At 43.8% G+C, this 27,236-nt stretch overlaps 1 protein-coding gene across 1 annotated transcript in view; it reads left to right on the top strand.

Moving 5' to 3' along the window:
• LOC115088647 (neurofilament heavy polypeptide-like) overlaps positions 1-27,236 on the top strand; it is a 611,587-nt gene that overhangs the window by 372,238 nt on the left and 212,113 nt on the right. Inside the window, exons 29-31 of the mRNA XM_029596909.1 lie at positions 4,422-4,466; positions 6,523-6,579; positions 25,555-25,605. Of these exons, the coding sequence (XP_029452769.1) occupies positions 4,422-4,466; positions 6,523-6,579; positions 25,555-25,605 (153 nt within the window). The remainder of the gene's footprint in view (positions 1-4,421; positions 4,467-6,522; positions 6,580-25,554; positions 25,606-27,236) is intronic.

Raw genomic sequence — 27,236 nt, forward strand, 5'->3', positions numbered from 1 at the left:
CCGGCCCTCAGCAAATAGCCATTGTGCCGGGGGCCTGTAGCCCCCACCCTGCCCCGCCCCCTCCCCCTCCCCACCCCTTTCTCGAATCTCCGGGACTTACATGTGTAGCGGGGCTTTATGCGAGTGGCCGGACCTTTGAAAATAGATCCGGCTCATGTAGGCCTTTTAAAATCTGGCCCTTTATGTATTAATAACTTCTTTAATTTATCTTCTTCCTATAGCTTCCATACTACTCATCCCAGGGATAAGCAATGGACTTTTCTTCCAGGAACTTGTCCAAAATGTTTTAACTACAGCTACACTAACAGCTTTCACCACATCCTCTGACAATAAATAAAAAAAAAATGTCTCCTATTTGTCTTAAACCTAGTAACTTTATTGAATGTCCCCTAATCTTTGTACTTTTTGAAAGAGTAAACAACTGATTCATGTTTACCCCATTCCACTCCACCATTTATTTTATAGACCTCTACCATATCTCCGCTCAGCCATCTCTTCTACAAACTGAAGAGCCCTAACCTCTTTAGCCTTTCTTCATAGGGGAATTGTACCATTCTCTTTATCATTTTCATCACGCTTCTCTGTACCTTTTCCAATTCTGCCATATATTTTTGAGATGCAATGGCCAGAATTCCACATAATTCTCAAGGTACAGTCACAACAAGAAGCAACCTTTCATATTCTGACCCTTCAGTTTCCATTCAGATTGACACAATAAATATTCATGAAACAGAATTGCATACAAGTGTATGTAAATCTGTTTAATTCATATTCTTTATAGATATCCTGGAAACCAGACTGGTTAGGTGTACCTCTAGGAGAAGGTTGGGAAATATTGCCCTATATAGTCTGATGTAGCAGGACAGGAGGCCAGTTATCTCCTTGCCTAAGCTTATATTACCTTTGAGCTTAAAAGACCATTTTCCCCATTATAACAGATCAGAAAGGGAAACGTAAGAACAATGAATAAAACACTTTTGCATATTGATCCAGGATGTTCAATTAAAACTCTGCTCTTCCCTCTCCTGAGTTCTGCTTTGTTTTATGCCTCTGGTGAAGAAAGAGGAATTTTCTACCTCTTATACATTGACCTCTTTTTATCTTTTTCTTTCATTCTTATCTACCTCTATTTCTTCTTCCTCTCTTTTTTTCACATTTTGTTACGAGTCCAGGGTGGGCTGTGAACTACTCTGTCAGGACTCAAGGAAAGTAAATAAACAGGTATGTTTAAAATTCATCATCCTCATCATCTTGCCAGACCAATCCAGACAAGTGGGACATGCCCCAGCAGTATCTATCCTGAGTGAGTCAAAGCCATAGCAGCATCCAATAAGCTTGTGGCAAAGGCTTGCAAATCCAATCTGCAGAAAGGCTAGCCTGTTCTCTGCTCAGTATTCTGCTTGCACTCTCATTGAGTGTGCTCTTAGTCTCCCCAGTACCTGCCTATCATTCCCAAAGTAGGTAGATGTGATAGTCTCCTTGAGCCATCTTGTTATGGATGTCTTTGATGCTGCTTTCCCCTTCTGATGACCTGTGACAGAACAAACATTCTATCCAACTTCTGAAAGTTATTCATGATCTTTAAGTATCAATGTAAGACCCTTCACATGGTCAGGAAATTCAGGCATTTTCTTGCACTTACACATTCTGACTTCCTGAATACTGGCAATGAAATTGATTGGTTAAGTTGGAACTCTGAATCTACTTTAGACAAGAAGGAAGGGACCGGGCAGATTGAATCCATGATCTTCAAGAATATCAGAAAGGGATCTCTGCAGGACAGTGTCTGAAGCTTGGAGATTCTTCTAGCTGAGCAAACTGCCACTAGGAAAATCACATTTCACATTAGATCCTTAATGGATGCTCCTTTCAGTGATTCAAAGGGGGCTCCCACCAATGATTCCAAAACTAAGCTTAGGTCCTAGGCTGGAATAATTTGGCACAGAGGAGAACACCATGCTTCTCCTACCTGAAGAAGTGTGCCTCATCCGGGTTTGAAGCCAATGAGCTTCCTTCTACTTTTCTGCTGTTATCATATTAACACTGCTACCTGAACTTTCAATATTGCCAAAACCTTATCAAGACCTTCTTGTACGAGCTCCAGAATAGGTCCTACTTGTGCCTTGAAGGATAACCAATCTTTGTTCTGGCATCAGATATCAAAGGCTCTCCAGACTCTCACATACGCTAAAGTTGTGGACCTCTTTCTTGCTCTCAGTAAACTTGTGATCATTGTTTCCTAGTATCCTTACTTTCACAAGTTCCTCTTTTCAGTAGCCAAGCCATAAGATAGTATGGCACTGAATTTCCATCACTGTTGGACTTTGTTGATGTAGGCTTTCTGTCACTGTGAACCTGAGCAGTTCCCCTTTGCTGGGACATGCACCTGGCATAGTCTGGGGCCACTAGAATGACCCAGCCAGAGTGGTGATGCCTCAGGAGTATCCCATTTTGCTGAGATTATTTCTTGTATGGTTGAGTGCAGCAGCAAGGCGCTAGGAGATTTCTTGATTCCCAGTAGGATAAGATCCCCGCATAGTGCTTTCTCAGCTTCCTGAATCTCTGGAAAGCAGTACTTTCAAAATAAGGGGACCCAGCTCCCCTCTAAATAGTCTCAGGGCCATATTGTTCAGGGCTGAGTCCCATTTCTCTACCTCTAACTCTCCTGATGAGTCCTGGGACTCCCCCCCCCCCCCCCATCTACCTAGGCAGGCGCTCTGGAGGTTCTAAAATGAGAGAGATTGAATCGGGAATGTTCTCCCTCCAATCCCAGCCAGGATCTTTTTTGCCATTAAATCCTTCCCAGAAGTGGCATCTAATTGGCCTTGAGTGGATGGAGGCCCCCCCCCCCCCCCCCGCCCCCATGCCCATGTCTGTCATCCTTTTGTTTCTCCTCATCTCACAAAAGGACTTGTGCATGATGAGGACAAACTCAGGAGAAAACTCCCACTCTCTACTGCAGTCCCAGCATCCACTCATTTGTCTCTGCCCAACTAGGGCCTGCTGCTGAAAAAGCCACATGGGAGGAAGCTCCACCCTCCCTCTTCATGTTCTCCTATATAGCTGCTGCTCCCCGGAGCTATTCACTGGCCTAATATCCTGACTCTCCCCCCCCCCCCCCCCCCAACTTCTGATGCTACATAACTTACCATGGCTTCCTTCCTGAACTTGTTACTCACCTTGGGCTTTCCCTGCAGCATTTGTGCTCCCTCTGAGGTCTCGGATGCATTGCAAAATAAACCTGAGATGATGCACTGCCAGTGAATCCCACACTGCTGACATTTCTGTCCACCGTCAGCAATTGCCTCGCATGAGTTCATAAAAGGGGTGGGGGTCAGGCAAGAGAAACCAAAAAACTCTGTGATTCCTGCTACTGGTATCCTCTTTCCTTCTGCCTGCCACTTTTTTTTTTAACTTTATGCAGATGTTTAGCTAGCACTTAATATCAGACCAAATGGGAACTGTATTTCTCTCATTGAAGGAAGAGCATCCAGTCCTGGCCATTGCCCCACTATTTGGTTCATGCTCTACTAGGAAGAGGGACAGGGTTGTTTTCTCTTCTTGCTATCCCAGACCAATCGCCACCATCTTTTGGAGGCTGAAAACTACTGGCATCCTTCCCCACTATACCAGACTATATAGAGGAGGACTTAATATCAGAAAGAAAAGGTGTTCTCTGCCTCCATCTGCTGGTGAGAAAGTGTAACCCACTTGTTTGGCTTGTTCTGACAGGGCAATGAGAAAGTGGTGTTCTCTGCGTATGCCATATATTCAAAAGTACTGTGTAGGACAGAAAAGATATGGGGGTGATGTATGTGTTCTGTGAAAAAAGTCTGTGAATGAAATAAGTGTATAATAGCTTGTGTGATAGAGAATTTATTGTATATAGTACTGCTATATAGTGTTGCAAGTAGTCAGGATTAGTCATTTATACTTGCTGACATAGCACTGCTGTATGCCAGTAATGTTTGTGAAAAACAGTGTGCTCATTTTTAAGCATTTTATTACATTGGCCCCTATATTAATTGCCCAGCATGATGGCTCATGACTGTATTAAGCAACAAAGCTTCAAGAAAAGCGGGAGGAGGATGTTCAAAAACATATTTTTAGGCCTTTGAAAATTCACATAAGCACATAGACAAATTATACAATTAATACCCAAGCAAGCTTTTGAAAATATACCCTCAAGAGCATAAAAAGAAAACATTTTCAGAAACTTTGTCTCAAATGTCTCCTCTTATGAATATCCTGGGCTACCTTAAGAAAATATTTTCACACTTTCCAGAGTAATTGTGCTCTTTCAGTACAGCTTTCTTTAATGAACGCTCTTCCAGGAGCCATGATCAGCACGTTTTCCTACATCAGATTTGTGAGATACGTTAGGGAATTCATTTCTGATCTGGTCTTCAATTTTTTTTCAGATCCTGAACAAGTTACAGTGATTGTCACAGTGTCAACTGAAATAGGTAACTAATGGAGATAACATCTTCCAGTGCAAGCAAGGTTGTGCTCTTTTCCTGTGAATTTATGAGGTTCTGTCGTTCACTGTGCTGTGTAATAGAGATGTGGTGAATATTATTTCAAAGTCAAACTTTGAATCATGTGGATAGCAGTCTGTGCATTTATGTACGAGAGAGGTGGTTGTATGCTTGGGAGTGTGTGCCTATGAGTGTTTCGGAATGTGCATGTGTGTGTACATGAGAAAGGAGTTTGTGTGTTTGGGGGGGGGTGTAAGAAGGTGTGTGTGTGTGTGTGAATGTATTAGAGAGACTTTAGTTACGACAGAGAGCAGAGCTATGCATGATAAAGTCTGTAGTTGCTGTGTTTATGAAGATGGCTGAAATATTTGATAACATTTTATAAAAACAAAGTGTATGGAAGGGGGTGCTTGGAACCCAGGTGATGAGAGATCTGTGGATTGCAGTGACAGATTTAGGATTTTGCTGTCTCTAGGCACTGATGATGGTGATGCCCGCCCTCCCCCTGTAAGGTCAGCAGAAGATCTAAGGCATAGTCCCCCAGTTTCCTGCCGCAGCTCAGGGGTAGATCCCGGGGCAAAGAATGAGATAGTTCGGAAGCACATTGGACAAACATTTCCATCTTTTAACTTACATTATTAAATGAAAGTAGTTTTCTGACTTTGCTTGCATCTGTATACATTTTTTTTCTTTTTCTTTTTTGAGGAAAAGGGGATATCAAGTATCAGTACAGGGACGAGATCTCAGGGATAAGGACAGAAGAAGATGGTGAGAGGACAAGGGCTGGGAGATAAAGGGAGCAGGACTAGGAATGGGATGAGGAGAAGGTGAGAGGACAGGGGATAAGGGGAGGAGTGTTTCTTCCCCCTATCCCCTGTCCTTCTAAGAACCGGGGCTGGGAACGACTGAAGATGAGGGAAGCTTGGGGAAGGGGGGAGGGGGGGAGGGGGGGAGGGGAAGATCAGGAATCTGGGATGGGGAAAAGAAAGGAGAGGGTGTGATCTTGGGTGGGTAGGAAGGAAGACAGATTCTAGTATCTGAGGGATAGAATCAGAGAGCAAGGGAGAGAAGATGTGAATTACAGTGGGCGTTAGAGGCAAGTGTCCCACTGTCCCTCCAATGCTCTGGTCCTGCTCCCCTTTGCATTTACTATCTAAACTCCCACCCAGTCTGCAGCACACACACATATGCATATCTGGCATCAATTCCTTCTCTCTCACACACACAAACACTACCCCCTCCCTTGTTACCTTCTCTTTCATACACCCCCAGCTGATCCCCTTATTCCCCACTCCCCCATGATCCCCACTTATGCCCCCCTAACCTCCCCAAAACGATCCCCTTTGTTCTGTCTGGTCCAGGCTCACCCTCTTCCTTCCTGCCCTGAATAACAGGAGTGGAGGGGCTGGATTAAGAAGCAGAGTAGTTCTTCTTTGCTCTGCTATTTCTACTCCAGACTCACCTTCCTCTTCTCTTCCCTGCACACTGCCTGGGAGGGGCTGGATCAGGAAGCAGAGGGCTGTTCTCTGCTGGGTGAGATTCAGCACAGCTGGAAGGCAGCAAATCTTCAGCCAGCCTCCTGCCCCCCAAATGTCTGCATCCCTAAGCACAGGCCTAGTGTGCCAGTGGTCAAATTGAGGTCTATTGGATTGACAACTGACAGCAGTCACTCCCCTCCCCTGCTATGGTCCTTAAGTTTGGTGGTCCATGGAAAAACTGACCACCTTACTCTGTGATAATAACTAATTAGTTGAAGCATTTAAGAAGGCATTTCTGCTTGCTCTGTTTCGTTCTAATATAAAGCTTGGTCTGATTATTTTCTCTTATGTTTAATAGATGAAGAAACATAGTTTGTTGTTTGCTTTGTTATTATATTTAAGTGCAATATTTCTCTTCCCCTTGAATTTTGCTTCCCCTTTTATTAATGCATAACGTTTGACACTGCTTCCGAAGACCTTAAATTCTGCATGAAAACCTATATTGTTTTTCCCAGTGGCAGCACTTCTATCTGGGAATCCTATTAAGCCTTATCTTTGCCTTGCAGCAGTACCTACAAAGGAAGAATCAGCAACAGTCAGGACAGTCAGGACAGTAAAGCAAGGTAATGTAATGAAGTATGCTGGCATTATCTTCTTTAGGAGACAGTGACAAGGGGAAATCATTGCTTTCAGATTGGCTCCCCGACAAAACAGCTTGAGAAGTGTTGATTTATTTCAGTGGTAGACACTGGTCTGATTGCTAATTCAAGGGCTAGAAGCCAAGAGAAGATACTGTGCTTCTCTTGCTTTCCATATACTGGCCTACAAAACCAAAACAGGCATCTCAAATAATGTTTCCACTATAGTCTGACTTAAGTTACAGAGACTGTGAATGTGTGTAGTCTCCGATGATAATCATAACATTTTTTTTTGTTAGAAGAATGATTACCTCTGTTGCCTGGTTTACAAACTGAGCACACACTGATAGATTTACACACGCCATCAGACAGCTCATTATCTCCAGCTAAGACGACATAAAAATTATTATTGTCCTCAGGAAAAACCACTTCTAATTCAGAACTTTAATTGCTATTATTAATTTTATATCACCTACAAAAAAGCATTATGGAAACTGAAAACATAATTTCCAGAAGGCTGCACACCTTCTCATGAGAGTTATGGATCATGCCTTTTAAAGAATGAATTGTTTCCAGCTGCACGGTTGCTTTGTTGGAGTTAAGACATGAAAGTATATATATTTAAGAAGTGCTTTCTAGTCCTTGATGCTGGTTGGAAAAAAATCGGAGCATTTTACTAGATTCTCTTCTGCAATAATTATGATGAGTTACTCTGAAAGTTCCTCCTTGCTCGGTGCTCTGAGGTTCCACAGTCCAAACATCCTGTGCTAGTTCCCCTCTGCAGTACAGGTCACTAGACTCCAATTATTATTGCTCTCCCCTTCTCGCAGACTCTCAGTAAAGAAAGAAAGAACATTCATTGCCTTTAAACCAAAAAAAAAAAAAATAATAACAATCTCATGGCTCTTTCAAGCTTTGGCAGCAGCAACTCTCCCCCTCATTTTTACTTCCAAGGTAGAACCCATTCAGACATACCTGCAGTCCATAAACTATAACCTGGCCTGCTTGGCAGTTATATGGCCGCTTCTACCACAGCTACATACACATAATCCATAAGCAGTGGAAACCCTTTCACTTTTCCAAACGTTGGCAATTCATAAAACTGCACTAGGCTTCATAATGTAGCCACAATCAATAGGGAAACCCTCTGGGCTCCACAAACACCAGCGGTTAATAATTATGCGCCTGCTCCAGGCACAGTCATTAAGCAGGGAAACTTTCCCCCGACTTCCCAAATGCGAGAGCAAACAGTTCTTTTAACAGTAGCTAGCAAAAATATGTTGTCCTTTTCCAATCTCTGGAGCCTCCCTACTGCTCTCATCACCCTCTTTTTGTTTAACCTCACTGATTGTGGGAGGCCCTCGCCTGCTCATCTCCTCAGGATGCTGGCCCATTGGCTCCTCTTCTGCGGTATGTATTTACTTAAGCGATTTGTGTTCCACCTTTTAGGCACTGCAAAGCAGATTTATATTCAGGTTCTGGAGGTGTTTCCCTGTCCCCTGAGGGCTTATAATCTAGTTTGTACCTGAGGCTATACAAGGTGAAGCAATTTGTACAAGGAGCAGCAGCAGGATTTGACCCCTGAGTTACCGTGACTCATATTCTGCTGCTCTAACCATTAGGGTGTGGTAATTCAAAAGAGCTGTATGCGATGGGGGGCAACAGATTGATGTGCATGGACCACGAGAGTGACCTTGGGGTAATAGTGTCTGGTGATCTGAAAGCAGCGAATCAATGTGATTAGGCAATAGCTAAAGCCAGAATGATGCTGGGCTGCAAAAAGAGGGGATAACAAGTAAGAAAAAGGAGGTGTACAAGTCCTTAGTTAGTCCTCACCTGTAGTGTTTAGTTCTGGAGACGGTATCTCAAATGAGATGGAAACAGGCTGGAATCAGTCCAGAGAAGGGCGACCAAAATGGTGTGGGGTCTGTATCGGAAGACTTATGAGAAAGGACTGAAGGATCTAGATATGTATATCCTGGAGGAGAGGAGGTGCAGGAGAGGTATGATGCAGACCTTCATATACCCGAAGGTATTCATGATGCGCAAACTTCAGACTTGTTCTGTTGGAAAGGAAACTGTAGAACTAAGAGTCATGAATTGAAACTCCAGGTGGGACTACTCAGAACCAACATCAGGAAATATTTATTCATGGAAAGAACAATGGATGCCTGGAATGTCCTCCCAGAAGAGGTGATAAGGATGAAAACTATAAATGACTTCAAAAAGGCATGGGATGGCCATTGTGGATCCCTAAATACTAGATTTTGGAAATGAAAAAGGAGAGCATTGGGGTAACCTGCATGAAATGGTAGTTACTACCCTTAACAGAAGGCACAGGGATAACCTGCACGGAGCGGAAGTTACTACCCAGAGCAACTTGCTAGGCAGATTGCATGGACCATTTGGTGCTTATCTGCTGTCTTTACTATGTTACTATGTTAATATGTAAATATATGCACATTAATTCTTTTCTTGCATGAGTTTTAGTGTATAGGCCCCATAATTTGTACACCTAATAGGAAACCATTAAGATTAATTTTTCACTCTTGTTTCTTGCTGCTCACCTCAAGAAAATTATGGTGCAGTCTGCAAGTTGTATATTTCTGTGGAAATCTTCTTGCAGTTCCATGGAAATCAGTGGAGTTTCCACAATGGAACAATAGAATATCTGAGGGCATCTGTATGTAGTGCAAATATGAGCAAAGGTTTTCACTTTTCTTTCCCCTTACTTTATAGATGTTATTGAGGTATTTAAAATCAGTACATTGGTACTACTTACAGTTGTCAGAAGTACAATATAATCTGCTCAAAAATGCATTGACATAATAGAAGTAATAGTTTTAATGGTCTAGCTACAGACATTTTTGTACAGAATAAAAGGTAACATACAATTTCTCTGAGCAAAAGCAATTTAAAATGGAGGGAGAACAATTTGTTCTGTTACTAGAATTCTGTTGTATAATGGCATCAGAAGTTTCAAGATATTTGAGACAAAAAGTGAAACCTTATCTAGATGTTTCTCATTCAAATCAGGTTAGTCACAGGAAAGTGTTGAATTTTAAAGAGTTTTTGACATTGGTGCTGAATTTTCATTAAAATATCTTTTCCAATATAAAATTAGATTTAAAGATGTAGGGTTCAATTTACTAAACAGTGATGATGTGTTTGCGTGCAGTAAACAGCGCTTACCTAGTGGTTTAGTGTCTAATCACAAGCTAAGTGGAAATAACGCTCAGTATTTCCTGGTCAAACAATGAGGCTCAATGTGGCCATCCTAATAAGCAGCACTGTGTGCTAATGTATATAAAGCAGCAGATTGGCATAGCAACGAGTATCACAGCTCTCAACAAATCTTTGCAAGCTTTGGAACTCAAGAAAAGTTAGCTATACTTCACATAGCGTAACCAACTTTCCCCCTGGGAGCATCAACTGCCTTTATAAAGGGAGCATAAGTTCCAGTAAGAAGATCCCTCACAAAAGAAACTTCCCTGGATGTGTGTGGGGTAAGAAGCATCCTTGAACTCCTCTCACACTCCTACCCAGATAAAAATGTTGAAATTAAAACAGTCGATGTTAAGTGTTGCCCCTGGATTAAAACCCACCTGCTCTGCAAAAAAGAATAACCTCACTTCAGGAAGCTCCCCCATCCCTCACCCCTCAACTCTCTCCATAACATAAGCCTGGGGTGTCTTCAGGGGGCAGGAGCCTGGAATCAATCGGGGCCATTTTGAAAAATGGCGCTGGTGGGGCAGAAGTTAGTGGGCATTGTTATTGCCCACCAAAGAAAACCAAGGCTTATGAGGTAAGCCTGGGGAAGGTCTGGAGGATTAGGGGTGAGAAGGCTTCCTACAGGAGGGGGTACTGTTTTTGCAAAGAGGTGAGGTTTTAAGCCCAGGTGTAGGACTTAAGGACAGCTACAGTATATCTCTTTCTAAATGTGATGATAGCTTTGCAACCCTCACTAAACTTTCCTCTTTTACATTTTTAATCTCTCCCTAGCTGTATGGCCATTCCCCTAAAAATTATAGGCGAGCATGCTCAGAACCATAGAAACATAGAAATGACGGCAGAAGAAGACCGAATGGCCCATCCAGTCTGCCCAGCAAGCCTCACACATTTTTTCTCTCATTCTTATCTGTTTCTCTTAGCTCCTTGTTCTATTCCCCTTCCACCCCCACCATTAATGTAGAGAGCAGTGATGGAGCTGCATCCAAGTGAAATATCTAGCTTGATTAGTTAGGGGTAGTAGGGGCAGTAACCGCCACAGTTTTCTGTTTGGTTGGCCTGTAGTCCAGTTGGGTTTTGGTTTGGATGTGTCTGGAAGATTTTTGGAGAGTTTGCAGGGACCTATCCAGGACAGTGACTTCAAGAGCTCTCACAGACTGCAATTGTGCTGCCTTGGCAGAAGAAGAAGAAGAAGTACATTTTCAGGTTTGAGAGAGTTGGGTGAATGTTTGAGTCTTGACCAGCTTCCACTCAGTAGGAGAGGACCCCCCTGCTTTAAGGGACTGGATTGCAGTTATTTGGTTTATGTCCAGTTAACAGTGGGACTAAGCATCTGAGATTTTTGTGAGAAGTTGATGCAGTCATATTTTTTTTTTGAGAAGACAGAGTTCTTCCTGTGTCGTCCCCCCCCCCCCCCACACACACACACACACACTGTTATCCTATGCCAATTGAGGAGAAGAATTTCTTACCTTCAATGGGGAAGGATGGTTGGACAGTACTTCAGAGTCAAAGAAAAGAGTAGAAATAACAAAGACAATGTATAAAGAATCCACAGCACTGGTGACTGCAATTCTTTTGTTGATGATGATGGGGTTTGCCATTTTGTCATGGATTCTTTTCTTTAAGTTAAAGTAAACACATTTGCGTTGGGCACTACCCAAGTCTGCTGTGCGAGTTTCTCTGTATGGTCACCATGTATCAGAGACCACTATCCCATCTCAAGCTCTGGTGGTTTTGGACCTCCTCCCCGCCAGTAAACCCCAGCACTCAGGGCTGAAGTCTGGTTTTATTGAGCAGGGTGAGAGATCTGGGAGTGAAAGATGGGCTCTGGGACTTTGCCGTAGCCCCTGGATTGGGGATGCCTAAACCAAGAGGAGGTTACATAAATGTATGGGCTGGGTGAGGGTAGAATGAGAGGTCGGGATGGTACTTGCCTTGCAGAATAGCAGGAAGGATTTTGTGGAGGGGAATCAATAGGGCCTTGCAACCCTTTTAAAAGATAGTAGGGCCAGGATGGGGGGGGGGGGGGGGGGGCGGGGCGCGCCATTGATTGTAGCCATAGGCAGAAAAGCGTGAATTTCCCAATCCGGCAATGCAAGGAAAAACTCTGTAGGATTTATTAAACTGAAATATACTCAGGTACTGCATTTTAGTAAACCCCACAAAGTTTTTCACCCCAGTGAAAGGGTGCTTCCAGTATTGGGTTACTGGGACTTAGCAAATAGGCGCAACAGGAGCTAATGCACTAATAGCATGTATGCTAAGGTGGCTTAGCATGCACCTGGAATAGCAGATTATGGGCTAAGGCCTTAGCGTATGTGTTAACCCAGGGCAAAAGACAGCAGGTACACACTAACATTAGCACATAATATATATTTACATGAGGGAATATTGCAAGCAAATTAGGATTTAATAGGCACATGGTAAATGGTGCGGTATGTTCTTCTCCACCCACTATTTCCAGTGGTTCCACTGCAGCCTAAAATTTTGATATCATTCCTGTAGTATTGCCACACTAACATGTAACAGTGAGGGAGGCTAGGCCCCCAATACACAGATCCCCCACCCTACCCCAAACATCAAGGAACCTCCCTGCCCTAATCACCCCGCTCAAACCTAACCACCTGCTCCTCTTTGACACTTCTTTAAAGCCTGCAATAAAAGCTGAAAGACTTTACTGCACTATTACTTTTATTTATCTGGAACAGCACCATTTATTGGTTTCACACCTTGCTCTTTGCTGTAATATTGTACATCATTCAGAGCCTCAGATGGGGGGGTGGTGGGGTGGAATAACTAATTTAATACATAAATGAATAAATACATAAATGTAACAAGGAGTTCAGTGACCTCAAATCTCCATCTCCAGCCTCATGCATATTAAGAGGCCCAACATAATCCTACCACCTTCCTCTCCCCACCCTCTGTAGAACATCAAAGGACCCCTCCCCCCTCCCCGCTATGGCCTTAATGACCTTTCCCCAAAGATACAACATTATTCATCAAAGGTCTCGGTGGCTTGACTGACCCCCACCTCTTCCGCTTTCCATAACCTCAGCTCAAAGGCATCTGATGGCCTGACTGGCTTCAAACATGTCCCATTTCACTTTGGAACTGGTTATCATGGGGACTGTTGATATGCATCATGCATACACTATAGGACAAACATTTTCTGTGAGCCCGCTTTGGCAACGGTGTTTTAGTGGGTATGCCAAAAAAAAAAAATTGCGTATCACCCATTAAGTGGCATTTTACCATGCACACTGAAAAAGTTCAAGATTTCGTGCATACACCCCATAGTTAAACACTGTTTCAAAAATGTTTCATCAGGGTAATGAGAGTGATTCTTTTTTCTAATATCAGCACTACTAGCATAATGTAAACTAATAAATGTGGTTCAATAGTTGCAAAGTTGTGAAAGAAAATTAGTTTTGTAGCTGTGTATGCATTTCATTATCCATGACAGAGCAGTAGCAAGGTATAATGGCACTGTGGCACAAACACGAGCAGTCAAGGCTTTTCAGAGAAACATAGAAATGACAGCAGAAAAGGACCAAACAATCCATCCTGTCTGCCCAGCAAGCCTCACTTCAGGAAGCTCCCCCATCCCTCACCTCTCAACTCTCTCCATAACATAAGCCTGGGGTGTCTTCAGGGGGCAGGAGCCTGGAATCAATCTGGGCCATTTTGAAAGATGGTGTAGGACTTAAGGACAGCTACAGTATATCTCTTTCTAAATGTGATGATAGCTTTGCAACCCTCACTAAACTTTCCTCTTTTACATTTTTAATCTCTCCCTAAACATTTTTCCTATAGACACAGAATGTGACTAAAGACTTAGTAAGTCAGGCTCTATGTCTGAGTATTGCACAAACATGCTGTCAGAAAAGAAAACAGGGCTGGCCGCCCCTCAGATGGGCACCATTCTGACATCACAAGGTGTCGGTCTGAGGGCCAGCTGGTGCCGTTTTCAGAATACAGGAGGAAGCTGGCATTATTCCTGTCCCTTTCTTCAGCACGGGTCACTACAGAAATCGTGAGTGGGGGCCGGAGAGAGGTCCCTGGCACTGCCATATTTTTCGGGAGTGGAAAGGGAGATGTAGGCAGAGGCGGTTCTATCATTACACAGGGTGAGGTGGCTGCCTCAAGTAGCAAAATTTAGGGGTGGCAAAAAGTGTCCCTCAAGAACATTCCTCCAGCGGCCTCCCCACCTTGCCACAGACACATATTTATTTAATGACATGCCAGCGGGATTCCCACCCCTGGGGGCCAGAAGAGGAGCCTCATGACGGAGCAGAGAAATGACATGTCTGTGGGGCTGAAGGAAAGAAGAGGCCCAGCGGCGGTCACCAGTAGCTGAAAAAACAGAAGAGACCCTTCTGGCAGCTGAAGAATAGGAAAGGCCCTGCGGGCCGCTGGCAAAGCCTAACCCATCAGCGGCCGAAGAAGAGAGGAGGTCATGTGGGCCACCAGTGGAGCCCAACCTGTGGGCAGCCAAAGAAGAGAGGTCCAGCAGCTACTGGCAGCAGAAGAAAATGACAAGCCCCGGCTGCCTGCTGAGCTCATCCCACTCAGATCCAGGCCAAATGAGAGCAACTAAGCTGGATTGATAGCAGTTGCTCCTGCCCAGATCCCAGCACTTTACAAATGGTGCTGTTGACCTGGAGGATGTCACCAAAATGACATCACTTCATCCACTGGTGTGGCCAATTCCTGGTTAGGATGGGGCTACACTGCTATTATCCTGCTCCTCACTGCATGCATAGTGCATAGTGTTGTGAATGCAGGGTTTCTGAGTACACAGTATACACTGCAGTGTGCAGGTACTATATCAAAGAGGTGCTGTGTTTAGGATATTGTGTGTGCTGAAGGATGGAGCATATCTATGTAAGGGGGGCTCTGGAGATGTGTATAATCATTATACACATACGCAGAGGCTTCCTTTTTCCCGTATGCATCCTCAAAACATTCCTTCCCGTACACTTTTTCTAGAGCTGTGCTTCCACTCGAGGAGTGGAGTAGTTTATGTGTCCCCTAGTGGTGAAGACATCCCAGGGGTCTGGTGAGACCCCCCCTGTCCCACCTCTCCATCCCTGGAGGCAGCACAGACTTCACTGAAATTAAAACATATATAAAATAGCATGAGGGGCAGGCTCCTTTCCACCCTGCACTGAGCCATTCAATATAATGCGAGCCGACTGCTATTATTCTTTTGTTCCTGTCATGTGATGAGCAGAATTGATGGGTCATATGGTTGTTGCCTGCTGTCATATTTATGTGTTTCTATGTTTAAGGTGTTTTATCACTCAGCAAACACCTCATAAAACTAAGTAAATTACCCCCTTAGATTGCAAGCCCTCGGGGGACAGGCAAATAACAACTGCTGTATCTGAATATAACTCACTTGGATCCAGTGGTTCTCAGCCTTTTTCCCATTATTAAAAACATGACTGACAACACTCACTCAATGCTAAGTAATAATTCCTAGGAGCAAAGCTGATTTTATAATTGTAAGCAAGGTAATTGTTAATTAAATGAGCTTCTGAGGCATTCCAACATGAATATTTAAGGTTGTTAAATTACTAAAGGGAGAACTTGAGCAAATATTGTTTAAATGAGCAAGTTAACTGCTAATGTCAGTAATGGGCAAGTAAGGTATGTTATGATAATTTTATTGTTAGTCTTTTTGTTTTAATGTTTATGTCCTTAACATTTTATTTTTTTCTTGTAATTTATGTATAATTTGTATTTATTATTGTGTATGTAACATTGTAATCCACCTAATATTTTAGATAGGTGGGTTATGCATTTATTAATAAATAAATGTGTGACACACTACTCATTACAATCCATAGTAGAAATTAAAAAAAAAAAAGGCCTATTATTTTTATGGTTAAGAATGACACAAGGAAACAATGAGTACTCTCGCCGAACAGAAATTTCATAAATAAATAGTAAAGCTCCCCTACCAGAATAGCATTAACTGCCAACGTCGGGTGACAGGAACCAAAATGACACCGGCGCTACCTTTGCCCTGTCATATGATAAGGGCAAAGGGCCATGGCACCATTTCTATTAACGCAGCCGTGGCCCGAGAGCGGGAGATCGCGCCGGGACCCCCCCACTGGACCCCAGGTAATTTAAAACATTTTGGGGGGGTTCGGGAGGGTGGGGGATTTGTTTTAAAGGGTCGGGGTGGGTTTTAGGGTTGTTTTGGTGTGCCGGTTTTCCCGCCCTCCCCCCTCTCCCGATTTATAATTTTTTGATGATAAATCGGGGGAATTGCTATTGTATTGCGGCTCTAATGATTTTTGACGATTTAAAATATATCTGACGATTGTTTTAAATCGTCAAAAAACGATTCACATCCCTACTTAAAACACCAATTCACCTCCTACTAGGAAAACAGAATAAACCAGGCTGCTATAGATCCCTCCACAGAATAGCTCACTTCAATCACACATGCAGAACACAGACAGACCCTCACTTAACAAAGAATAAAGAGACAGGGGGAGTTCAAGGTAATCTGCTGCCTGAGGCGAGGGATGAGATGGCACCATCCCATCCCCTTTCGCCCCCTCTGTCCACTGCCCACCCCTCTGCCCCCTCCCTTTTCCACATACACCCATACATGCATATACACATGTAATTCATTCACTTCTCTCCCTCTTCCATACACACATGTTCTCTCATTGTCTCTTCTCACCTCTCACCCTCCCAAGCACATGTTTTCTCTCACCCCCTCCCAAAACACCCTCACACATGCTCTCTCATCCCTCCCAGGCTCGCAATCTCTCTCACACCCACCCACACACACACACACCCCAATACACTAGGGGTGTGCATTCGTTTTGAACTTAAAAAAAAGATGAGGCTTAAACGATCGGATTTCCAACTTATTCAACATAGCTATGTTGAATACGTTGGAAATCGCGATTGTTGATCTAAATAAAAATTTAAAACCCCTCACCCTCCTTAATCCCCCCCCCCAAGACTTACCAAAGCTGGCCAAAAGTTCCGTGAGGGTCCAGGAGCGGACGCGTGGGGAATCACGTGACGTCCGCGTCATGTCGGAGTGATGTGGCGTCACGTGATTCCCCTCGGGTTCGCTCCCGGACCCCTCATTGGGCTCAAAAGGAACTTTTGGCCAGCTTGGGGGGGTCAGGAGGCCCCCCCAAGCTGCCTCACTCCGCGTCACTCCGCGTCACTCCGACGTGGCGCCGACGTCACGTGATTCCCCTCGGGTTCGCTCCCGGACCCCTCGTTGGGCTCAAAAGGCACTTTCGACTTATGGACTTATGAACTTAAACTTTTGGTCTGCACATCCCTACAATACACACACTCACTCTCACCAGGGCCGTCATCTTTGCCACGAAAGGGACGAGCTCCTCTCACAGCACGCCGTGGTCTCCTCCATCTTTGCCATTTTCTGTGCAGAATTTCCCTCTAGCAATTACAGTCTTGTCCGCTCTGTCCCTGCAACCCAGGTAATAATACCGCTGGTTTTCAGCCATAACTCCCCTTCCCCCCATTACCGTGCAGACAGGGGTAATTTAAAATTAACATAGGAAGAGAAACACTTCTGTCGACTTCAAAGGCAAGAATTTGCATTGGCACCTCTCTTTCTAATCAACAGAAAGGACTGCAGAATGGTCCACATGTCACCATCTATCTTTTGAAATAGTTTTAATGTGCTTCCCTGGCTTTTTGGATTTAGAAAAATGAAAGAGAGTGAACAGAGGCTATCTCCTTTGTGATTCAATTTATCTTTTATAGCTTTGTTTGCCTTGGTTGGTTACTGACCAGCACTTGCTTGGCTGGGACTTGGCTTCAGCCTTCCCTGCCACCGAGGTACCCAGGAAGCAGCCACTGAACCTCTGCCCCCGCAGCTTATGCGTGGAGTCTCCTTGCGCTGCCAGCTCCCCCGATCTGCCTTCTGTGAATCTGCATGCAGGATCGATTGCTTCTGCCTGGACTGGAGACTGCCGCTCTCTTTCCGGCTTCCAGATGAGGCAGGTGCAATTCTGCACCTGCCTCAGGACTATCCATCAGAGGCCCACAGGCCCTCTGTAGTTTTGGCAGCAAGGTGAGGCGGCCGCTAGAGGAGTTTGGGGGGCAGTATTTGATGCTTCCAAATTTAGCCGCCTGAAGTGGCCACCTCACCCTGCCTCATTAAAGATCTGCTCCTGTAAAGAGACCATAAAATATAAATAGAAACATGCAAACAAATACTAAACTGGAAATTGCAACAAGCCAGAGACTCTGTATGTATTGCAACAATGGAAAAACAGAAACATCACCAGTCCTCATAAAACATATCAAAAAGTATAAAATCAATAGTGGTAAAAGCATACTGATAAAAAGAACAAATTATTTCAAAACAGCTGATGAATAGAACATCCAATAATTAAAAATTCATTAAAAAAATTTCCAGATACCAATAAAATATTTAAAAATAGCAGACATAAAGACCCAATAATTAAAACTAATAAGGATAGAAAAAAATCCCCTGCTCTCCATACCTGGGAACGTTTGATTTTCAGAAGCTCTGAAGTTGTCTTGAATTAGAAGGAGAGGATAGGAGGGGGTTTTGCTTTCAATGTTCTCCTCTCTCAATCACAAACACACATACACACATGCTCTCTCTCTCTCCCCCTCTCTCTCAGTTACACACAGGCTCTCAATCACATACACACAGACACACACTCATTCTTTCTCTCTCTCTCTCTTTCTGTCATGCAGTTACCCTCAGGCTCTTAATCACACACTTCCGCACAGGTTCTCCCTCTCTCTCTCTTCTCTCATACACACACACATGCTGTCTCTCTCTCTCAGTTACACACAGGGTCTCAGTCACACACTTACAGACATGCTCGCTCTCTCTCACCCACATGTATAGGCATTCAATTACACACATACATGCACTCACACACACACAGGATCTCATTCACATATAGGCTCTCAATCACTCATTTACACACATGCTCTGCCTCTCTCATTTATACACTTAGGCTCTCAATTACAAATTTACACAGGATTTGTTTTTTTTCTCTCTCTCTCTCACACACACACACACACAAACGTATTCTCTCTCACCCACCCTCCCCCTGTTCTGAAAAACAAGTGAAGGCAGCAGCAGCCTCCTCCTCCTCCAACCCCTGCAGCTTCAGGAAAGAAAGAAAAAGAGTCCCATTGGCCCACAGGAGCTGACCCTGCTTCTCCTACTCTTCTTGCTCAGGACCGCACTACAGTTCCCCCTGTTTGGACTGATGTTGCTTGTACTTTTGACTGCAGCATGCTCTCTTTCTCTTCCCACACATGTAGGGGCTCACATTACTTCCTCTTCTAGGACTCGGAGGCAGGAAGAAGATGAGGCCATGCAACTAGTGCGCCCCTGCCCACAAGTGCTTCCACCTGTTCTCCTGCCGCATTCTACCTGGCCATCAGTATTTTCAAACCTGGGCAAAGAAAGAGTTTGGGTCTTGCTGGGGGTGTAGTGGAGGAGGAGGGAACAGCAGCCGGGTTAGCAGGAGGCCAGGAAGCATGGCGACACACCTGCATGTGCTTGGCGACACACTGTTGTTATCACGACACATCGGTTGAGAACTGCTGCCTAGAGCTCCTCATGAAAAGGAATGAGCAAATAAATAAATACCCCCCCCCCCCCCGAATGAACCCCTCTGATTTTAGCATAGGCTCCCTAGCTTCCTGTATTTGATTCCTTTTACCATGCCTTTAGGGTGGACATTCTCCAGTAACTGGAGCACACTTACATGCAATCCTTATGAAGGATTCATTGTGGGGCCCCAAAACAAAATTTTTGAATTGCCTAAGGAATTCAACCAAGTCAGCAAATATAGAAATAGGTGGTGACATCAGAACAACTAACTTTCACTATAGGGCAGTCATTCCCAAACCTGTCCTGAAGGACTTCCCCAGCCAGTCAAATTTTCAGGATATCTACAATGAATATGCATGAGATAAAATTTGCATGCACTGCCTCCATGGAATGCAAATTTTATCTCATGCATATTTATTATGGATATCCTAAAAACCTTACTAGATGGAGTGTCCCCCAGGACAGGTTGGAAACCTCTGCTATAGGATATAAACTCATCATTTTGACCATAATTCCAGTCTAAATGAATTCTGCAAACCTTGGTTGAGGTGGTACCCATTTTTTGATGATAATAATAATAGAAAAAGTATGGTAAAATAATTCAAGGCATTATGCCAAGTATAGAGTAGACCAGTAATCACATTTGCAGTAGCTGGAATCTATGCCCATTGTCTGTTTAGAAATGGTTTTACTTTGCTCCATTAGTTATGGTATTTGGATACAGAATCTATATCACAAACAGCATTCTAAAAGCTGAACATTTCCTAGAAGTGACATTGTATTGTATAGTGGTCTCTAAACTACTTTCTTCCATTTTGGATTTTTATGGAATTTGAAGTTATAACACCTATACACTAAACCTTAGCATGCATCCTTAAGCATTTGGACATGCACAGAATACCATACTACATACTCAGGCCCAAGAATGCATGCTAAACAAGTCACCCAAGATGTCTGTGGATATGTGCTAAAATGAGTGCATAACCTCATGAAATGAAGGAAAGCCAGATAATAATTAGTGAGTGCTTACAGAACAGCATGGCATGCTCTTTTCCAAATGCTATTTCACACATGCTTGCTAAAGCCTGAAATTCAATAACTGCCTCAGACCAGGTGTTAATGTGCATGCAGGGTTAGCAGGATATGTAGGATGTTATGTATTTGAACAATAGATTTGCCAAGTAAAGTCTACAGTTACATAAAATTGCATTTCTCACATTCTTAAGTCAAATGATTAACCACCCTTCTTAGATATACATTGGTTTGCCCTATAAGAGACTGGCATGTTTTTCTACAAAGTTCAACTCCATTAATCTAATTGCAAAGGTATCTGATTGATTTAATATTGCTAAAATTGTGACATTTGTTTCTATTACCGTCAAAGGGGAACCAATGCATCCTATTTTTAACTGTAACATTGGGGTTTTCTATTCATGTTTACTGAAACGTTTTTTTTTTGGGGGGGGGGGGGTCGGGAGGGTGGGGGAAGCTAAGGGAGATGTTTTGAAGGCTCGGGGTAGGTTTTTTGTTTATCGGCTCGGGTGCAGCCAATAAAAAAAAACCCGATCGGGCCGCACGAAAAAAAATTCACGATGTCAATCGGAACCGGAATCGGAACCGATTCCGGTTCTGATTCACATCTCTAGGTATCAATTCACCAAGGTGCTGAATAAAAAAAGAGACAGGGTAGGTGGAATATAAGAACATAAGAAATTGCATACTGGATCAGACCAAGGGTCCATCAAACCCAACATCCTGTTTCCAACAATGGCCAATCCAGGCTACAATTACCTGGCAAGCACCCAAACACTAAGCATATCCCATGCTACTGATGCTAGTAATAGCAGTGGCTATTTTCTAAGTCAACTTAATTAATAGCAGGTAATGGACTTCTCCTCCAAAAATGTATTCAAACCTTTTTTAAACCCAGCTACACTAACTGCACTAACCACATCCCCTGGCAACAAATTTCAGAGCTTAATTGTAGGCCAGGCAGCAATGGTGGCCCAATAACACATCAAGGTGCTGAACCAGAAGAGAGAGAGAGAATTAAAAGCCAGGCAGTGGCAGCAGAAGTGGCAACTGGCAAAAACACAGCAATGTGCTAAGGCCAAAATGATGTAGGCATTGGTTCAGTTGTGCACTCTTGCCACACATTTGGAGATTCAGGAAAATCCAGCAGAGGAAAGTTTTTTTGTAAGGTAAACTAACTTTTCCACCACTTCTGGTGCCAGCTATGAATGATATGGACTCTTGATGTCCCCTGTAATTGAGAATACCTGATCCAGGCAAAGGAATAGCTAAGCAATTTTGATAAGGTCTGGCTAGAATGAAGCTTTGTGTGCCCAGAATGCCAATAGGTTTGCGTCCATGACCTCGAAGGGATCTCCAAAGTATGATATGTTTGTACAGGGGTATCCTTTTCTGATGGAGGACACTGGTCTCTGTTGCCTACCGCTGAAGCTATGGCTTCTAGTAGGAGAACCCCTTGTGTGGTGGCCGCTAGGGGGTGGGGCTAGTGGATAAAGGTGGGGGTGGAAGTAGTAGCTTTCAGAGTTTTCTTGACAGTATTTCATAGGGAGCCTGCTCTTTCTTTCCACTATCCCCACTGGCCCTCTTTCTCTCTCTGGCACTCCAGACTGGAGAGTGACACTCCCTTTCACCTATAGGGGCACCAGCATGTAAGGGTTCAGATAGGAGAGGGATTAAGCTAATTTTGCAATTGCAGTGACCAGAACTCTAGTGCCTTCCCTATTCTTGCCAGAAAGCCTGTAACTCCTCCTCCAGAATATTGATTATAGAGATGACCTTGCCAAGTGTGACTGTTATTGAACACAGATCTTCCATGACATCCTTGAAGGGCTTCAGGAATTTTACTGTCTGTGTTAGATGATACAAATCCTGATATCCCAAGAGATGACCCACATCAGTCTCAGCATCTACAGACAGCCCATGAAGGGGTTTGTGCTGTGCCACTAAACCTCTGCATCATCAGATACATAAAATTCCATCTCTGGCCTATATCTTCAGTAATCTGGTGCACAGGTGCCTTGACTGCTCTCTGCTTCTCACAGAGCCGCTGCCCATTCTTCATGTTCCACCTATTTTTCTGCACCTTCTCTATCATTTCCAGCAGGACAAAGTTGCTGCCAGGTACATTAAGAGGGCAATGTATTTGATTCACTGGTAGCCCCCATTACTCCTGCCACCGTTTGTAAAGATAAAACCAAGAATGGCAAATGGTTTCTGGCATAGCTTCCAGCCCTCCATCATCCCCCTGATCACTGTTAAGATATGGGCTGAGGGATGATTCTGGTTTATCGCCTGACTGTGCAAGTACAGTCACATTTAGTCATTTACCCTGATGGTGCTGCCTGACCCTGTTTCTTCCTGCTGCCACCAGTGTGTCTTCAGGGAGCCATAGGTGTTCTTTCCTGCTGGTCCAGATGTTGCTGGTGTATGGATGAAGCTATTCCTCTCTGCCTTGGTCAGCTGTGCCAAGGCCGAGAGGACTGGAAGGTCATGGCACTGAATGTACAGGGTAGGGATCACCCACCTATTAAATTCTGGCCTGGAGGGAGCTTTGTAATCTGGGGCTAAAATGTGCAGCAGTCGGTTAAAGCCCATATTCTCAACCACTTGCAGGTGCTGGTCATTTGGGCAACCATTTTCCTACGTCATCACATTTGATGCTGCCTGACTCTTGCCCCAGGATGGTAATGTAAAATTCCACTGATGTGGGAGTGGGCTCTGCTGGCCTGCCACCACATTGTGTGCAAGGTGTAGGTAGTCATCTTGGGAAGCAGACTTCCCTTTTTTCTGTTGCTACTGCTGCTTTGAGTGGAGGATGGGACCACCAGATAAGTACTAACCTCCCTTGAAACCAACACTATTGGAAATTGTTTTTTGAATGACGATGCACAACACTGTTTAAAAGGGCACCCAGTACCTGGGAAATGCATCCACACTTCTGACATTTTTCAGGATCTCCGTTCTGGATCCTTGGGCGCTGCTGCTGCTGCAGTATGATAACGAGTGACCTTCAGCAAGACATTCCAAATAAACAGAAATTATTCAGACAATGCTGGTAGCAAAGGACATCAATGAAAAGTACCATGAAAAGCCAAGTTCAACAATGCTTCCTAAACAGAAAGCAATCACTGACAGACCTAAGATAAGATTGTTTGGAGCAGTATTCCATTGGGTAGGACCAACACATGTTATCTGTCTGCTGCTGCTCACCAGATATCATGCGAGCAAGTGCTAGGATCTCCAAACACTCCTCAGCTCCTACATTTTCAATATGTCCTTCCTCTAATTCTTCAAATCTCTCACATGATTCATCTAAGTCAGTAGATTCTGCAAAGATCTGCTTCAAACACTGGTCAGATTGGAGCAGTGAGCACCATGCTGGCTTTAGCTGATGCTCTTTTTGTCCTCTCCCACTGTTTTTTGCCACCATCCACTAAGTTTGCCTGCTTCTGCCCCTGTAGCATACCGACAGTGAAGATGGTTGTAAGCTTCTGCTGTTCCAACTTCTTGGTGAACCCTAAATTGCTAGCTGGTTTTACCCTTCTGAACTTGGTAAGAGCTCTCATCCTCACCACTGCTACTATCAGGTCGATATTGGACCCAGGTTTCTCTGGAGGAAAAGCTTTCCCTCTTCCTCCTTCCATTGCCATGTTTGCTTCTTGATGCCAATGCCTTGATATAATTTTTTAAAACAGATCACTAGTGGGTAGGGGCTTTTAGCATTACAATGTTTGTATACCCTAGTGTGGACACACACAGAAAGCAGACTAGACAGATACTTTTGTCACAGAGCAGAGTGTATGAACTGATTCTGTTTGCTGAGTAACTATGGGCCTGATTTTCCAAACCATTTATCTGCTTAATGCACTTTACCTGTGTAAGTAGGTTTTTGAAAATTGCTACAATATATGCCATTGAATTGTCCATAGGACTTACTCGTGTAAGTGCACTTTACTCAAGTAAATGGCTTTTGAAAATTGCTGCAAGAGTATGCTACATTTACATATGTAAATCCTTTTGAAAATTACCCCCTTTGCAGACTAACTGGTGAATTTTCAAAGGAGTTTCGCATGTAAATATAACATACTATTGCAGCAATTTTCAAAAGCCATTTACCTGCTTAAAGTGCACTTGCACACATTAAATCTATAGACAATTCAATAGCATATACTGTAGCAATTTTCAAAAGCCCACTTACATACGTAAAGTGAATTTACATGTTTAAAACCCAGTTTTAAGCATGAAAATCCTTTTGAAAATGACCCCTTTCAGAAAATAAGTCTAACTTAGTGCAAGAGTCACACACTCAAGAATTAGTACACCGTCTCACTGACTGTTTTACTCAAAGAAAGCAGGAGCCGGCCTTTAAGTTACTGCAGCACACAAAAACACTCCACACCCTGCAAGAAACAAACAGGCAATCTCTCTGTCTGTATTTCTCCTACAGCCACTCGCACATTTTCAGCTGTAATGGTAGTCCCTAGTCCTCCCCTGAAGAAGCACACTTTAATCCTCTCATGGAGATATTAGACTTTTTCTTGCTACTAACTAGCACCCAAAGACAGAGTTAGGCACAGTGTCAGTGAGTCACTTTTACAGCACACTTTCTTGTCTCTATAAATTATATTTTTACTAATCTGTTTTTCAATCTACATTTTCTAAAAAGGAACTTCAGAATCTCTACCTTTTCTTTCTGAGATCGGTTAGAGGAATGAATTTACATTTAAAGTAAGAATGTCGGTATATAAAAACTAAAAATAAGTAAATAAATAAATAAATGAATGAATAAAATGGCCTCTGCTCAAAGCGCTCTTAGTTTCATTTTCACCTAAAAAAAAAAAAAAGATGAAAAATGCATTGCTTTCCTTCCCCAATAGACATCACTGGGATTAATCCAAATGAGCGTGTATTTTTTTTGGAAACTGCATCAGTTCATTTTGGTTGCCCCAAACCGAGCCAAAAAGCAACTCATTTGTCACATTTTTCTGTTTGGATTGAAATAAACTTGCATCCCAAAATATCGCCATTGTCTGGGATTATTGCATCAGAATCGCTTATACAATATCTTTGTTTTACAGAACCTTTAAAAGAAAAACATGTAAGACATTCTGCAGGCCTGAAGGAAAAAGGTAAGGGATTGAATATCAATATCTCTTTACTTTTGTAAGAATTTTTTCTCCCAAAAACTTTCATAGAAAAAATAAGCTGAAAACAGCAATTTTGGGTCAATTTTCAAACCATGCATTTTGGGACAAAATCTGTGGGTACTTTTCTCCTTTGGACTTTGACCCAGTTCTCAAAGGCAAAATTATGTGTTCTAGAGATGTGAATCGTGTCCTCGATCATCTTAACGATCGATTTCGGCTGGGAGGGGGAGGGAATCGTATTGTTGCCGTTTGGGTTTTAAAAATATCGTGAAAAATCATTAAAATCGTGAGCCAACCCCCTAAAACCCACCCCCGACCCTTTAAATTAAATCCCCCCCCTCCCGAACCCCCCCCCCAAATGCTTTAAATTACCTGGGGATCCAGCGGTGGTCCAGAACGGCGGCGGTCCGGAACGGACCCCTCAATTGAATCCTTTTGTCTTCAGCTGGCGCCATTTTGCAAAATGGCCGCCGCAAAATGGCGGCGGCCATAGACAAAAACGATTCGACGCAGGAGGTTGTTCCGGACCCCCACTGGACTTTTGGCAAGTCTTGTGGGCGTCAGGAGGCCCCCCCAAGCTGGCCAAAAGTTTCTGGGAGTCCAGCGGGGTTCAGGAAGCGATTTCTTGCCGCGAATCGACTGCAGGAGGTCGTTCAGCGGCGGTCCGGAACCCCCGCTGAACGACCTCCTGCAGTCGATCTCCTGCCGGCGCCATTTTCCGTACGGAAAACGATTCGCGGCAAGAAATCGCTTCCTGAACCCCGCTGGACTCCCAGAAACTTTTGGCCAGCTTGGGGGGGCCTCCTGACCCCCACAAGACTTGCCAAAAGTCCAGCGGGGGTCCAGAATGACCTCCTGCGTCGAATCGTTTTTGTCTATGGCCGCCGCCATTTTGCGGCGGCCATTTTGCAAAATGGCGCCGGCTGAAGACAAAAGGATTCAATTGAGGGGGCCGTTCCGGACCGCCGCCGTTCTGGACCACCGCTGGATCCCCAGGTAATTTAAAGCATTTGGGGGGGGTTCGGGAGGGTGGGGGATTTAATTTAAAGGGTCGGGGGTGGGTTTTAGGGGGTTTTAGTGTGCCGGTTTTCCTGCCCTCCCCCTTCCCCCGATTTACGATTTTTTAACGATAAATCGGGGGAATTGGTATTGTATCGTGGCCCTAACGATTTTTGACGATTTAAAATATATCGGACGATATTTTAAATCGTCAAAAAACGATTCACATCCCTAATGTGTTCCTTCCCTTTGAAAATTGCTGAGGTGCAAAGAAACCGCTAAGTACCTGATTTGTGTGCAGGTATTACTTTCATAGAAAATAACATGCTTAGATTTGAAAATGAAACCATACATTTTATTTTCTTCCCCCCTCCTGACCAATAAACAGTTCCAGGAACACCTCCTTTGAAAGAAGCTAGAAGTACACACCTTGTGGTACAATCCAAATATCTTTAGCCACATTTAGGGGGTCATTTTCAAAGACTTATCGCGGGCAATAAGAATCTATTGCACGCGAAAAGGCCCTTTTCGCGTGCGATAGCAGGCTGGGGGAGGAGTTGGGGCAGAGTTGGGGCAGGGAAGGGAGGAATCGGGACAGCGAGGAGGCGGACTCG

The sequence above is a fragment of the Rhinatrema bivittatum genome, chromosome 3, assembly GCF_901001135.1.
Source record: "Rhinatrema bivittatum chromosome 3, aRhiBiv1.1, whole genome shotgun sequence".
Taxonomy (NCBI): Eukaryota; Metazoa; Chordata; class Amphibia; order Gymnophiona; family Rhinatrematidae; genus Rhinatrema; species Rhinatrema bivittatum.